Source organism: Suncus etruscus, chromosome 18, assembly GCF_024139225.1.
Source record: "Suncus etruscus isolate mSunEtr1 chromosome 18, mSunEtr1.pri.cur, whole genome shotgun sequence".
Taxonomy (NCBI): Eukaryota; Metazoa; Chordata; class Mammalia; order Eulipotyphla; family Soricidae; genus Suncus; species Suncus etruscus.
The window spans coordinates 58,251,885-58,268,901 of record NC_064865.1 but is presented as its reverse complement, the minus strand read 5'-3'; the positions used below and the strand labels follow the sequence as shown (position 1 = coordinate 58,268,901).

General features: G+C 36.0%; 1 protein-coding gene across 1 annotated transcript; it reads right to left on the bottom strand.

The window, feature by feature from the left end:
- Positions 1 to 9,978: 9,978 nt before the first annotated feature.
- LOC125995923 (olfactory receptor 14J1-like) lies at positions 9,979 to 10,914 on the bottom strand. The gene has a single exon (XM_049764873.1). The coding sequence runs from the start codon at positions 10,912 to 10,914 to the stop codon at positions 9,979 to 9,981; it is 936 nt and encodes a 311-aa protein (XP_049620830.1).
- Between the last annotated feature and the right edge of the window lie 6,103 nt (positions 10,915 to 17,017).

The following is a 17,017-nucleotide window of genomic DNA, read 5'->3' as shown; positions in this document are numbered from 1 at the left end:
GCCACCTCAAAAATAGGGGAGGAAAAATTTGGCAAATTCTACTTCAAAGAAGTCATAAAGATTCTGAAAAACCATGTAGAAAGTGTTAAATATTTCCAGCTCCCAAGGAAACATAACCCAATAGACAATAAATTATAACTTCATGCCAGTGAATGACATTTATATAGAAGACTCCAAGCCTACTGGAATATAGTGAAAAGGAGCTCTTATGCTATTGGTAGATCTTATTTTTACCTTCAGAAATGAAAACTCTATAAAGTGTGTGACCATAAATCACCGTATTTGTTTTTTAGAGATTTTTATGGCTTCATAGAGGTCATTCCACCATTGACTAAATACCTAGATCACTTTTTAGTGCCCTTTTAGGCACTTATTTGTGTCTTCCTGGATCAAGATAAAATTCATTTGCTCTTTAAGGGCATCAAATTTGAAGATATTTCTTTGCTTCATTTTTTGCAATCTACTAACATGTACCCCCCCTTTCTTAGAAAAGGAATGATAGAATTTGATGCTGGAATTAGGTAACAAACATCAGATAAATATCTAAGCAATTAAGTTTGGTATCAAATTGATGCTATTAGAAATGCAAAGACAAAAAACAAACAAACAAACAAACAAACAAAAACAGCGGTGTTTGCCTTGCAAGCAGCCCATCCAGGACCTACGGTGGTTGGTTTGAAACCAGGTGTCCCATGTGGTCCCCCGTGCCTGCCAGGAGCTATTTCTGAGCAGATAGCCAGGAGTAACCTCTGAGCAACGCCGGGTGTGGCCCAAAAACCAAAAAAAAAAAAAAAAAAATGCAAAGACAGGGATCAGAGTGGTAGCACAGTGGAAGTGTGTTTGCCTTACACACAGCTGACCAGAACAGATGTGGGCTCAATCTGCTGTATCCCATATGGTCCTCCAAACTGGGAGTGATTTCTGAATGCAGAGCAGGAGTAAATTCAAAGATAACACATGCTATTGGGTCAGATGGTGCAATGCAGACAGAAAGTACTGTGTCTTGTCATATGTAAAACTGTGGTTTTAATTCCCAACACAGCAAAATAAATTGATGTGGAAATGAATAAATTTATATAAAATCGCAAATTTTATAACTTGACAGCTTAGTGAACCCAACTATACTCGACCCTCAGAACACTCAGTGTCACTATGTAATCAACTCAGGTAATATCTCCAGGAAAACTCAAGATGATTGTAAGTGTGGCCCCAAGGGTATTTATACAACAATGGAAATGGTCTAAACAGAAACAAGCTCAACTTCAAACAAAGCAAGCTCAGAGATTAACCTCTGTTGGCCAAAGAAGATTAAAATGGACCAGTTTTCTGTCTCCACGGGCCATATTTTGTTACAAGACAGTGAAGAACATAGATTAGATCTGCATCTAAAAGTTTATTGCTGGCGCTGACACTTGTCCTTATGTTGAAACAAGTTATTGAATGTGCTCTGGTGAGTTTCCTGCTAGAAAAAATTATAGAGATTATTGAAAGTCTTAGTAGTTATTGACTAGTAAAGATTTTAAGTACAATGCATGAGCTCAGATGATTTAAGGACTTTGATAAAACGATTAATTCCTTTCAAAACAGGAAATATTATGTGGAATAGAAATCTTACTTCCCTAGCAAAGCCTTTCTTCTGTAGGCATAGTAGAGGACCAGTGGGAATCTATAGGATGCATAGTGATAGATTTCATTCTTATTGTTCATATTCTTATTTTTCTATCCAATTATTGACAGTTATAAGATTAATTCCAAAAGTTTTTAAATAGTTTCTGTATTGCATAGATAAGTTATTTAAGAAAAGTAAACTCATTTTATACAGAAAATAGATGAACTATCTCTGAGTGTATGTATGTGTTTAGTTACAGTTATAACCCAGATCCTCACAAACAGAATCATATTTAATCACATCCTCTCAGTCCTTGAATCAAATATTTTAGGAGGGGTCACAGTAAGCACAGCCAGAGGGACCATGTGATGCTGAGTACAGAATCTTACTGTCCAACATGAAACCCATATGCCCTATTCATTTGACTTATGCCAGAAATACTTAATTAAATATTTTAATAAAAGCTAATGCCCATATTTTTCTATTAATAAATTAATGGATTATAAAACACGAGAAGCATAGTGATAAAGGTTAAGGTGCTTAACTTATCCTAGGTCAAGACAATTAGATCCAAAGACTACATACATTTTTTTTTTTTGGGCCACACCCGTTTGACGCTCAGGGGTTACTCCTGGCTATGTGCTCAGAAATCGCCCCTGGCTTGGGGGGACCATATGGGACGCCGGGGGATCGAACAGTGGTCCGTTCCTTGGCTAGCGCTTGTAAGGCAGACACCTTACCTCCAGCGCCACCTTCCCGGCCCCGACTACATACATTTCTCTAAACACCACCAGGAGTGATCCCCAAGCACAGAGCTAGATCTGTAGCTGATGTTCCCTGGTGCCACAACCTCAACTCTATTCCACAAACTCTGCCTATAATGGAAACCTAGAAAACTATTGCAAAAGTTTCATGGGACACTATGTTTCTTGACATAACCAGTCACCATCTCCTCCCTGACATCTTCCCTAAGAGAGAAATTCGTATGGAAGAAAATCCTTAAATAGACTAAATTAAGATTGTATTGAGAATTCTACTTTTTATTATATTAATATCTTGATTTAAACACCTTGTTTACAAATATGATTGTAGTTGGGTTTCAGTCATGTAAAGAACACCCCCCCTTCACCAGTGCAACATTCCCACCACCAATGTCCCAAATCTTCCTCCTCCCCACCCCACCCCCACCTGTACTCTAGACAGGCTTTCTACTTCCTTCATTCATTCACATTGTTAGGATACTTCTCAATGTAGAGAATTCTAGAATAAAACATACACAGCAAAACTAAATGGGGACAAAAATCACTAAAGGGTTTATTTGAAACATTAATTATGTTTAGAAAGTACTATATCATTAAAACTGGGATGAAAGTGTCAGATGTAAGCTGTAGCTTTATTAGGGTTAGCAAGTTGGAACAAACTGGAATCAAAGAAATCAATCCAATGTCAAATTCTGAAAAGATATTTCAAGTACTAACAATACTTTGGGATTTCAAGCATTTATGTGATCCTTTTAAACACTGAAAAAGACTTGAAATATTCAAAGGAATTTGTAGAAAGGAATAAGAAGACAACTGCAAGGTGGAAGAGGCAAGTGAAAAGGCCTTGTCTTAGTTCTCGAAAGATGGCATCATCAGCACAGATTGAAAAAAATACACACACACACACACACACACACACACACACACACACACACACAGGAGAATCCAATAAACATGAAACAAAGAGAGGTCGAAGAGATAGCATGGACGTAAAGCATTTGCCTTTCATGCAGAAGGACGGTGGTTCTAATCCTAGCATCCCATATGGTCCCCAGTGGCTGCCAGGAGTGACTCCTGAGTGCTGCTGGGTGTGACCCAAAACATACAAACAAAAAAAATGAAACAAAAAAAATGGCAACACAGCTGCTAAGACAATGACACCCGCCTCACTAAGATAGTCATTAAAGCAGAAAATTTCAGCTGATATCCCAGAAGAATTGATGGATTACCAAGGGTCCACAGAAGCAGATGGAGGAAGTAGTTGCAGTGTGCATGACTCTAGAGATAGCCCCACTAAGCCAGAAACTGATAGCTCCATGGTCACAGGTTCTGACATTCATGATGATGTCATAATGCAGTAGAAGGCACATAGCTACTTAACAGTCATAGGACATCACTGTGAGCATAGGCAATATTACATAGTGTAAGCAAAGCACTGGATTATATATTGTCACCCTTCATATAAGAGTTGTTAAATGAATCTTGGTACAGCTATAGAAATATAGCAAACATCCATAAAGGAAAGATGTTTCAGGGAAAAGTGCATGGGGGAGTTAAGACTGTCCTCCAAGGAAATTGTGGTGATGATGAGAATGTTGCCAGGTAAAGACAAGTAGAAGCCAAAGAAAGAACAGAAAAAAATCAAGGAGTTTTGAATAACTCCAAGTACAGTTCGAAAAAGACAAACAGCTTGGAAGATTTGTGAACAGCTCACAAAAGTGACATCCAAGAGCTATTGAGGTCACAGCAGGATCACAGTACTTCTATAAATAAAGGTCGTGAATAGACAGAGGAACTGGACATAAGAGAGGTTGAGGACCTAAACAAAACAGTTGAAGAGCTTAGGCTGGGCCAGAAAAAGTTAAGCATAGTAATTGGTATTATATTAAAGCATTGGAGTTAGATACAATTTAGCTGTTTTCAATGAGGTATAGAGCAAAAGAGTTATTAAGATCTAGAGAGGTGGAACACACAGTTTAGCTCATAATATAGTAATAAATACAAATATGATCAAGAATAATCTAGAGGAGCCAAAGTGATAGCACAGCTGTAGGGCATTTGCCCTTAACTGCCCATGACAACCTTCGTTTTTTCCCCCAGCATCCTATATTGTCCCCTGAGGCAGTCGTTACTTCTGACTGCATAGCCAGGAGTAACACCTGAGTGTCACCAGGTGTGGCCCCAAAACAAAACAAAAGAAAGAGTAATCTAGAAGAAGGTTAGAAAGAGTGGTTCTTTCCTCATACAGAAACTGAGGCATCAAGGACAAGACTGCTATATTTAGGGATGAGCCAGGTGAAGGAGGTTCTGAGAACAGCTTCATCGCTTTGAGTTCATGATGTGTTTAAAATAACCTAAGATCTTTTTGAGTCTTGGTGAATTTGACTTCTGATGAGGTGTAATAGGATTCAGAGTTTCTTGTTGGGGCTGCTATCTGGGGAAATATAACTGTAGCCTTTTTCTCATATGAGAAATTTAACAGCTATTCATTATTTCTCGATTTTCACTCAGAGAGATGAATTAACTATTTTCTGAAACTGTACAGCTACTTGAAAATGTTATTTGGCAGATGAGTGGGGCTTGCTTTGGGGTAAATTTAATCAATTTAAAGAAAATGCTAGAAATAAGAGGTAGAGTGGGGGCATATCACCTTTTCTGTGTTTTGTTTTTAGCAATTGTGTTTTGAGCTCAGTGAGCACTTTTAATGATGCCTTGTGTCTGAGTATTATAGGGGAATATCAGTGACAAATGAAACAAACAGCTCTAGTCTTTCAGAAGTCATAGGATAGCCCATATGAAATGACTACATAAAAAAAAGAAAAATTGGGGGAAAATTTAACATGTGTAATATCCATTTGCCATAACGCATTTGTCCTCAGACCTCAAGTATTAGCTCCAGGCACATGCGAGGTACCGTATTTTCCGGCGTATAAGACGACTTTTGAAACAAAAAAAGTCAACCGAAAATCGGGGGTCGTCTTATACACCGAATATATCCCGAAAGATGTTTCAATATGCCGCTAAACGAAAATTGTCTGAATATTGCCACAAAACGAATTTTCCAATTCGATCCTGCACCAATCACTGCAAGGCTGCTAGGACCGCCTCTCTAACTCAGCCAATCCAAGCAGGCTTTTGATGCATGCAAATTAGACAATGTTCTGTACCGAATCTACACTGTCAAAAGCCTGCTCAGATAGGCCAGAGTCAGAGAGGAAATCTATGACAGTAGAACCTTTGAACCTTTGCTTGTTGAGATTGGCTCACTGTGGTACATACAATTGCAGCACAGGAATGTTCTGTCTGATGCAGCGGATATAGGCCTAAATCTATGTTTTAACTGCAAAATTAGGGGGTCCTCTTATATGCCCAGTCATCTTCTATGCTGGAAAATACGGTAGCTATGAAAAGAATCACAGACAGGACAAGCACAGACAAATTGCCTGGCTTGTCGTAATGAGATACAATAATGTGCATAAAAGCAGTTGGTGTTTGTGTAGGGCCTGATGTTCTACTAGAGTGGAGGTAAAAATGGATGGCAGCAGTGGCTATTCCAGGGAAAAGACCAACCACAGAGGCTGAAACACTCACCACAAAGGAGAGGCCTGACATATGGGAGAGTATATAAATCAAAGTGGGCAGACTTATAGTTGGCAAAGAGTGTTGTGGTCAGGAAGGAGACACCAATCCTGCCTTTCTCTGACAATAAACCATCAATGTAATACACTGGAACATTGGGAATTGGGAAGGAACAGATGATGGAAGAGACTTGAAAGGGTGTCCTTCTGAAAAAATTCCAAGGTTTCCATACCGGGTAATGGAAGGAAAGTTCTAAGAAATCAGCTAAAAAACATTGAAGAACATCATTGAGGAAAAAATGGACTTAATTTCTTTCTTAGGGATAGGAAGAATAATGAAAAGAAAGTCATATCCCAGGAGAGCATGAGCTCAGAGCCTCCCTTTAATTACAAAAGCAGTGATGAACTTCAAATATGGCACAGCATGCAAGGCTGTTTACTATCTAAATAGAGAAAATTAGCAGGCTTGATGTCTGAAAAATAGTTGTGGTAGATGACTGAGGACTATCAAAGAACAATAACTATAATTTTTTCCAGGAGCAAACTGAGAGAGATAGGACTTCTGCAGATAGCCCATAAAAATATTTAACTAAAATATTATTGTCAACATGTAAACCACTATGATCAAAATAAAAATTATATATAAAAAAGTAATATGATAAAAAATGCTGTGAGTATAAATAAACCATGTGTGAGCTTCAAAAAAAATTTTTTTTTCAAATTCTTAGCCTCAAGGATTGTCTTAGGCCATCCAGGGAGAAGAACCCTTTAAGAATGAGAAACAAGTTACTAAACTAGAGTTAGGTTCCTGAGGAGGGTTAGGTCCAATTAATATTTGTCAGCAAATTTTAAAGTAATTAAGAGTTTTGAGGTCTTTCCATTTGATGGCAATTTTCTGGGTATGTGTTGTAGTGTATACAATAACATAACCAAAGTATTCATATAGGAAGAATATGAATTTTCTCTGTGGCAACCTGTAAGACTGCTCTGGCAAACATGTCATCACATACTCATATAGTCACTGAAGCTCCCTGACATGAGAACGAGCAAGTAATATATCATCTACATAGTAAATAATATAAACATTGGAAATCCTTGTCCAAATAGGGCATAAAAACACATTATCAAAATACTAACATATGGTAGGTGATTGGCCATTCACCAGCTTAAAATAGTCCACTGTAATCTGTGCATATATGCCTTAGTATTAAAGGAGGGAACAGAAAATGTAAAGCATTTTTGGTAGTCTTGGTAGATAAGGATGTTATAAAAGCAGTGCTTTAAGTCTTCTAAACAAAATAGTGGCCAGGTTTTTAGGAATTATTGCAGGGAAGGGAAGGCCGGGTTGGGGGAGGTTCCTATAGAAACCAAGGTAGAATTAACATTCTGTATGTTGAGTAACAGCTGCCATTTGTACAATATCTTTCTTGTAACAAAAATTATATGTTTAATAGAATCAATGTTCTGACACACTTTTTGTTATCCTCACTTTATCTGATAGGACACAGGGTAATCTGACCATCTTTATTAGTATTAACAAAAGCTAAATTTTTCAACAGGTGTCATTTAGTCTCTACACTTAACCTGTCTCTGAATTGCATCCTTCAGTTTTCCAATAAATACTACATATGGCTTGAAAACTCCCTGAAAAGTTCTTGTATAACTTCCTTTAAATTCAGCATCTGAAACAATCTTTTCCCAAGCTCACAACTCTGCCTCTCAGACATGAGCGAAAACATCACAAAGTAAGGCATTTTTCTTTTGTATGTGTGTGTGCCCTCACATTTTCCCTCGCTTATTAGCATCTCATAAGTCAATAAAACTCTTAAAAATTTTCTCCCAGAATTACCCAAGCGTTGAGTTTTGTCTTGGCCTTGCCACTGAGCCACATTTTCCATTATATTTATTTAGGGCTTAGGTAGGTTTTAGCAACCACATGAAAATCCTGAAAGGTCCAAAATGCACTTTCACTCCAGTTGTACATTTTTCATTTCAGTATGTAGATGTAGGTCAATACAAAGCACATTCTTTTTTGTTTTGGTTTTATTTTTTTTTGGGGGGGGGGACATACCCGATGACACTCAGGGGCTACTCTTGGCTCTGCACTCAGAAATCACTCCTGGCTAGGGGTACCATATGGGATTCCAGGGATCAAATCTGGGTCTATCCAGATTGTCTGTATGCAAGGCAAATACCATACCACTGCAAAGCACATACTTTTTAAAGTGGCTCAGTGAGTCCATTTCAAGCCTTTCTAAGATGGATGCTGATTATCCTCCAGATGGATGGGGAAGAAAAGTTGAACTTCATGAGGCCTATGTGGAATACAAATCAATAATTGTTTTAACTATAATTTTTGCTTGGAACTACATATTGGGTAGTCTCTCTGGGTATGGGGTAGACAGTGTTTTTACTGAACCATTTTCAGACTCTGGTCTGAAGAGGTGGTAACTGGCTCATCATATACAACTTCCTCAAGTGATCTACTGGAGTTTAAGTCATAGATGGACGATGGAAATGTCTCCTCTTTGATTCCAATACTGAGCTATAAATTATTGGCTATGGAAAGTTCTTTAGATGGAGACTGCATCATTACTGGGAAAGCACTTTCCCTCTTGGAGAATGTGTGTGGGAGAATATCTAAAGGACAATGAGCATACAGTCTGGTGCTGAAATTGTGGATAAATGTACCAGAGCAATGCAAAGCATTTCAGAAGGGCCATGAAAATCATGGCTCCACTAAGGTCATGACATATTCATTTCCAAAGTGAGGGGGCAATCATGGTGATGATACTCTAGGAGAATGAATATGTTGTATTGAACTCACCATTTTTCCCCTGTGTTGGGCACCAGATAGATATAAAGACTAACTTATTATAATTCAACTTCAGGTGAACAGGTCTGAAGCAGGGTCACCATGAGAAATAATAAAACAAGGCAGTAGTAAGTGAAAGACATAGAGGCCAGGGAGCTTCCAGCTTCATGGACTGAAAGAGTGCCAACCAAACTTTTCCTGAAATCTTTGTTTTCCAGGTTCAATCCACATAGAGGAAAGGGCAGATTTAACAAGCCAAAGTACCTATGTGATATGAAATAAGCATTGTTGGGTCTTTTACATTTCAAAACAAATGAGTGAAGAGAAAAAAAACTAGGATAGTCTCTGTTAGGCAGAAGCTAGGTGTGAGTTCTGTGTGTAAGGCAACACATATATACATATTTTCTGTAAAAATAGAAAAATATAGATGATTTATTAAAAATTAAGGAAATTTCACTGCTTTGTGGAGTAAAATTTTAATTTACCGCCTTACAAAGAGTAATGGTTAGAGTCAGAGAAATAGTACAAAAGATAAGTTGCTAGGCTTGCAGGTTAGATCTTAAGAATCACCCAAGGTCCTTGTCCATATCCAAGAGAGGTCTTTGAGCACAGAGATAGAAGTAAGCCTTGAGCACTACTAAGTGTGGCTCCAAAAGCTAAACAAAAGAAAAAGAGTAAAATTTATGAGGGTGGATATTTAAGTTAGTTATTGAGATAGCATATAGACACACCAAATTCCTCATAAAAATCTTCCATCAATATAATAAAGTACTTATTTTGATTTAAATTCTTGAGGGGATAATGTGTTGAGAAATTCTTAAGAATCCATCTTCCGGGGCTGGGCGGTGGCGCTAAAGGTAAGGTGCCTGCCTTGCCTGCGCTAGCCTTGGACGGACCGCGGTTCGATACCCCGGTGTCCCATATGGTCCCCCAAGCCAGGAGCAACTTCTGAGCACATAGCCAGGAGTAACCCCTGAGCGTTACCGGGTGTGGCCCAAAAACCAAAAAAAAAAAAAAAAAAAAAAGAATCCATCTTCCATGGCATGGAGGTAAGGCGTTTGCCTTGCATGCAAAAGGATGGTGGTTTGAATCCCGGCATCCCATATGGTCCCCAGAGCCTGTCAGGAGCGATTTCTGAGCGTAGAACCAGGAGTGACCCCAAACAAAAAACAAACCAAAAAATCCATCTTCCAACCAAATATAAATAGATGTGCATCAAATAAAGAAATATGATTTTCTTCTTTGAAAAACCTTTTTTATAGCTGACTTGATGGCTTTATTTCTCAGGCTATAAATCATTGGGTTGAAGGTTGGGGGAACTACTGTATACATAATAGTAAGAAACATGTCCAAAGCAGTTAGAGATTCAGAATGGGGCTTAAAATACTCGAAGGAACCTGTAGAAATGAATAATATGACAACAGCTAGGTGGGGGAGACAAGTGGAAAAGGCCTTGGCTCTGCCCTCCGCTGATGGCATCCTCAGTACGGAGGAAAATATGTGCACGTAAGAGAATCCAATAAAGATGACACAGCCAAATGCCAACAAAACTGTGAAGATGGTAACATCGATCTCATTCTTAAACTCATTGGCACAGGAGAGTTTCAGGATCTGGGGGATGTCACAGAAGAACTGGTGAATGATCGGGGGGCCATAGAAATGAATGGAGAAAGTAGCTGCTGTGTGCATGACTCCTGAGATGGCCCCACCAACCCAGGCTCCAATGACTCCATGGATACAGGTTCTGACATTCATGATGATGTCATAGCGCAGTGGAAGGCAGATGGCCACGTATCGGTCATAGGACATCACAGTGAGCATAGGCAGCTCAGCACATCCACAGACTGAGAAAGCAAAGCACTGCACTATGCATTCCCAGAGGGAAATATTGCCATTCTCCATGAAAGAGTTGTAAATGAATCTCGGTACAGTCACAGAAATATAGCACAGATCCAACAAGGAGAGATGCTTCAGGAAGAAATACATGGGGGAGTTGAGACTTTCATCCATGGAAGTAGTGGTGATGATGAGGATGTTGCCAATTAAAGCCAACACATATAAGACCAAGAATAAAGAGGCATAAAAGACTTCTAGTTCTGACTCGGTGGAAAACCCCATGAGAAGAAAACCACTGGTAGTGAAATTAGCCATGGGCCTGTATTACTTCCAATCAACATTGGTTATAAGATGACAACTATTAAACAAATAATTTTGTAAAAATTAAAATTTAAGCCACTTATTCTCAATAAGTAATTTAAATCAGGATGCCATTTCCTCTTTATAAATAAATAAAATGATCTTAAAGTTTAATATTGTAATAATCCCTTTGATAATTTATAAGGCCTTCTGTTGATGAAATTAATATTGGCAAATATAGATTACCAGTTTTTGCATTTACATTTCAAAGAAAGCAATTCAAATGGATTCTAAAATATATTATCTCAAGGGGATTATGGGTAATTTAATTTGAGTGCTCTTACAATATTTGCTTTTATTTTTTTTTTGAGTGCTCAAACACAATTTGTGATGTTCAAGGGTTTAATTTCAAACACATATAAATATGTGTGTCATGAGAAGTCGAACTTGTAAGTTCCTGGGGATAGAGAGCTATACAGCAGTAAAGCTTTTGCTTATCATGTATCCAACCTTGTTTTGCTTTAGCAATGAATAAAATCACCTGACAATTGCCAATTTTAATATGAATTTATTGAAACAATAACTTCATTACGAAACTTCAAAATTTTGTTGTATTTGGGAGAGAGCAAATTCTAAATCCTTGTTATCCTTATTCTTTTATTTAGGAGTAATAAAATAATTACTGATGATTTTGCTCTTAGGTGAACCCTAAAGTATCAAAGCATCTAAATTGGAAAAGATGAAATCCTTCTCAGACTTTGTGAAACTTGTGTTGGTTAACTGAAGGAAAGAGTAAGAAGTGTGGAGAAATAAACAGAGAGGGCATTTTCCTAGTGTTGCCACCGTATTTATACATAAAAGTAGAAGGTAGTGTTTCCAAAATTATTACTGTAAACCAGTGATAAATAATTAATCAACATACATACGATTCCTTGATAACAAATATGCATTTAAAACAGTATACTATCTATAAAGAGGTTATTGGAACGTAGGGACATGCCCTGCTTATAGCTGACCCCAGTTTGATGCCAGGTACCATATGGTTCCCTGAGCATTTTGGGGTACAGAATTGGAGGTACCCTGAGCACCACTCAGATAGCCCCATGATACTTGGAAACACAGGACATGAACACTACCGTATTCTTGAGTTCACACAATGAACTGCAAAGCTATATGCTAAATATCACAGGAAGATGCTCCAGAGCATTGCTTAGGAGGCTGAAATCAAGCAAAAATATCAATATAACCAGGAAAATCCTAGTTTTAAATAACACCTAGACACTACATGTGATATACAGGTAACCATGTTCTTTACTCACTATTTTTTTATCATCAAGCATCATAAAAATTGCTATAAAATTATGATTTCCTAGTAGAAGATGAAAAAAGAACACACATCCCCAGTGTATTGTTAAAATTAAATTGTGTTGATGGATGGCTGAATCAATAAATTACTTAAACTCTTAATTAGATCATATAAAAAGCACTTTCTTATAAAAGGGTATTTTATTTTATTAATTTGTATGCCTGTGAAAAAAAGATCAACTTATCTAAAACATACAAATAGTATGATGAACTCTGCATTCTTCAGGGAAGAGAACATTATTTAAAGTCATATAAACTGACCTAAAATATAAAACAGTTATTTTTGTATCTAAGCAATATTTTAATTAAGAAAATATATTTTTTTCAAAGTAAGTTTCTTTAAAATTGGTACTGAAATTAGTACAGAGACAAAATTTTAAGCAACTAAACAATCTTTACACAGTAAGATTTTAGGAGACATTGAAAATTAAGACTATAATGCACTTTTTTCAGATGTGATATTATGATATTATTTATATTCAGATATACTATACATTTGATTCTCAATTGAAAGGAATGCAATTTAAGATGAAAGAGACTAAGGAAGAATACATAACAGTATTTTTGAGTGGTTAGTGTCTGATAATATTTATTGCAGACAGATTACCTTGTGACAGGATATATTAGAAACTAGAGTCACCTTTTCATTTTTTTGCACTAACTCTGTGGATAAGTTTGTATTCATTTACTCAGATCAATGTGCTTTTTTTTTTTTTTTTTTTTGCTTTTTGGGCCACACCCAGCTATGCTCAGGGGTTACTCCTGGCTATGGGCTCAGAAATTGCTCCTGGCTTGGGGACCACATGGGGCTACAGGAGATCAAACCGTGGTCCATCCTAGTCTAGAGCGCTCAAGGCAAATGCCCTACCAATTGTGCCACTACTCTGGCCCTGACAATGTGCATTTCTATATGTGTATAACCTACAAGCTTTGCGAACTACTCAAATCAGTAATTTACTTTTTTTTTTTTTGGTTTTTGGGCCACACCCGTTTGACGCTCAGGGGTTACTCCTGGCTATGCGCTCAGAAATCGCCCCTGGCTTGGGGGGGACCATATGGGACGCCGGGGGATCGAACCGTGGTCCGTCCTACGCTAGCGCTTGCAAGGCAGACACCTTACCTCCAGCGCCACCTTCCCGGCCCCAGTAATTTACTTTTAAATTAGAATTAGAAATGCTTTATTTAAGATTATTTAAATTTATTTTAAAAATAAGGATTTTATTTCTAAGAAATAAGATATTTTAGATTTAGGCTTATAGATAAAATTCATCACTCAGAAATATTTTCTTGCAATTGGAACACATCAGATTATTTTTGGGGTATACAGAAAATTATGTTTTTATCAGTTAAGTAGAGTGCTTTTTATTAAATTACATGACAAAAAGAGAATTAAATCATATCATGGAACTACTTCCCATTTATGCAAGAGATATATTTAGTCATTTTATTGAATCATATTAAAATTTTACAATCATTAATTCCTACATGTCCCTAAATTCTATTCCAGATTTTTATGCTCATAACTTTAATATATGTTGGCCCTTAAAATTTATATAATACTCATAATTCTTAGATTAGAAAGGCATTGTGTCATTAATTTCTTTAGCAATTTTTAGTACATTAAAAATAAAATTTTCTATTTCTTTGAGCTCAGGGCTTATTCCCTGATTCTGCATTCCATTTGGGGATCAGTCTAGCTGGCTGGGCTCAGGGCATCAATGTGGAATGTTTGAGGATCAAATCTGAGTCTTGCTGGAAGGGCTCAGGAAAGCGTGTGGATACTGGGGTTGGAGATCAAACCTGTGTTTGTTACATGCAAGGGAGGTGCCCTACCTATTGTATTATCACTCTGGCCCGAATTATATTATATTTTGATTTAAATAACTAACATGTTTACTTAATATACTACTGCTCCATTATCTATAATATCAAGAATACAAATCAGTAAAAATTAAGGAACTCCTCGTATATCATTTCAAAGTATTTTTGCTCTTATTTATATCTCTAACTCAACTCAGCATTTACAAAGTTACTCTCCTTTTTAATAATACACGTTTGAAGTACTTCTAGCGCTTTAAACATAGTTTCAAGATTTTTATGGTCTTATTTAATCAATTCTATTTTTCTTCAACTCAACTAATTCAGTAGCCTACAACAAAGGAATAAACAAATCCTAAATATCTCCTGGACCCATATTAACTACACTTGAAAATGTGTCTGTAGAAAATGTGATGTAGAAAAGATTTTAGATTTTTTGCAAATTGATCTTATAGTCATCAATGTGTAAAATATGCAAACTATCTGCTGTGTCACTCCACTGATATTCACTCTGAATTACATAAGTAATTATCTACTTGTCTAAAGTACAGCACTGAACAGAAGTAGGAATTTTGTGCCACAAATTGTTTCTGGAATAGAAAGAATTTAAAAATTTCCCTTTTAGATTCCTAATTTCAATTTTAAAATATATAAACTCATACATTTTATTAAGATGTTTTTTAATATCAGTGACATAAAGGATTTTATCCGCCTTTCTTATTGAATCTCAGGACACTTACCAGGGCACATGCACAAACTCCTTTCTTCCACTAAGGATGAGCTGAAATGCTAGAGGACAATGACACTTAGATCAAGGTTAGAATCATTTCAATCTGTGTCTTTCTATAAATGATGGTTCTATAGAAAGAAATAAGCCAATTTCAATTCCTCTTTGACATTAAAGATTAAGTAAATATCCCATGACAAGATAAAAGTTCTTGATCAAGGTTAGAATCATTTCAATCTGTGTCTTTCTATAAATGATGGTTCTATAGAAAGAAATAAGCCAATTTCAATTCCTCTTTGACATTAAAGATTAAGTAAATATCCCATGACAAGATAAAAGTTCTTGACTCTCTGGGTATTTTAATTACTTTGTCAATACTCTGGGGCCCATGTCTCTAATTATATTGTTTTCAGGTATTTTTCTGCTGAGCTGGTAGAGTGATGACACTTAATTGGCTGTGCTTTTATTTTTACTTGTTTTCCTTAGGCCAAATCATTGAAAACATTATTGTAATTTGCACTTTATGTTCACCATATCCAATGCAAAACACCTTATTAAAGTAATCAAGAAAATTAATTTTACATTAAAGTTTGTGTTATTTTGATACTAGTAATTTTTTGTATTCAGAAAAATATTAACAGACTGAGATCAAGAAAGCAAAAAATATCCTCTAATTTGTTTTATTCCTTTACTTCAATCAAATTGTACTCTGAATGAGGAAGTAACAAAGAGTCATTTAAAATAAGTCTGGAAAATTCCATCTTAGAATTGGGTGTCTAATTCCGTCGTTGACCTCCTGAGTCTTTCCTCTGTGGCTGAAATTTCTGTTTCTTTTTTATTGCTTTTTTATTCTTTTATTGACTTCATAAATATTTGTATGTTAGTATGGTGAATAATATAATTAAATAAATCCAGGATTTTGGTCACTATTAAATCAATGAGTTTAATTTTTATTTAATATAATAATATGAAAATAATTAATTAAAATTAAAACTTAATTAAGTTTTAAGTTAAATCAATTAACTCAATTAAAATTAAAATCATTGATTTAATATATAATAAGCTTAGAAGCATTTTTACTCCAAATTACCAAAAATAAAACTATTTTAGACTATCCTTTCCAAATATGTGCATTTCAGTCATAAACTTTGCATGAAAAAATATATCTATATTTTCTGTGAAAACATTTTTTCAAAACCATTTCTTTCAAGTTGATCATTATGACTACAAATGTCCTTTCACCTTTGAGTTACTGAATTAGGAATGTAAACTTCCTCTAACCTCTTCTATTGAATGATGAAGATCTTTGGATTTCTGCCAAAATGAGAAAGTAGAAAATAGTATGTTTTCCAAGAAAGTCAAATAGGTGAGTTTCTGCAAAATTTACAGGTTCAGAAAGAATGAAAATGTGTCAGAGAAATAGTACAGAGAGTAGGATGCCCTTCCTTGAACATCAGACCCAGGTTTGATCCTGGGCACTACATATATTTGACCCAACCAGTACTATGCCCTGAGTAACTTGTTCTGAGTGAACCCACATAAAGAAAAAAAGAAGATAGAAAAAATTCTAAAGGTCCTTTTATTTTTCAAAGGTTTAGTATGTACTTTTACTGCAAAAGTAGAAGTGCTAGATTTATATATATTGTATATTAAGAAATAATAAGATTAGTTCATAGCAAAAACATTTGACTCAATATGAGAAGAAATTCTACACTTCTTGTTAAGTCCTAAACTGGCACCCTAAAAGTACATCAGTATAGCACTTAAAGATAAGGAGATGTTGTCAATGTTGAGGTCTCAAGTTTCTTCTGCCTTCAAAATGCTATGACATTCTCGTATCATCTAAAGTAAAATACTAGATTAAAGAACCAAGTGACACCCTATGCCCTAATACATGAAGTAGGCAGATTATCACATGCTATCAAAGTTTCTATTAGAATATTATCAATTTAGTGTACAGATATTTTTATATCCCTGATATAAAATACAAATATTCATTTGTGATCTTTACTATATTCTTCTATACCAAATATGTATAATTTTTGTCATAAAAGAATAGAAGTGGTATAGCTGGATCGTATGGGAGCTCAATTTCTAGTTTTTGGAGGAATCTCCATATTGCTTTCCATAAAAGTTGGACTAGACAGCATTCTCACCAGCAGTGGATAAGAGTTACTTTCTCTCCACATCCCCATCAGCACTAATTGT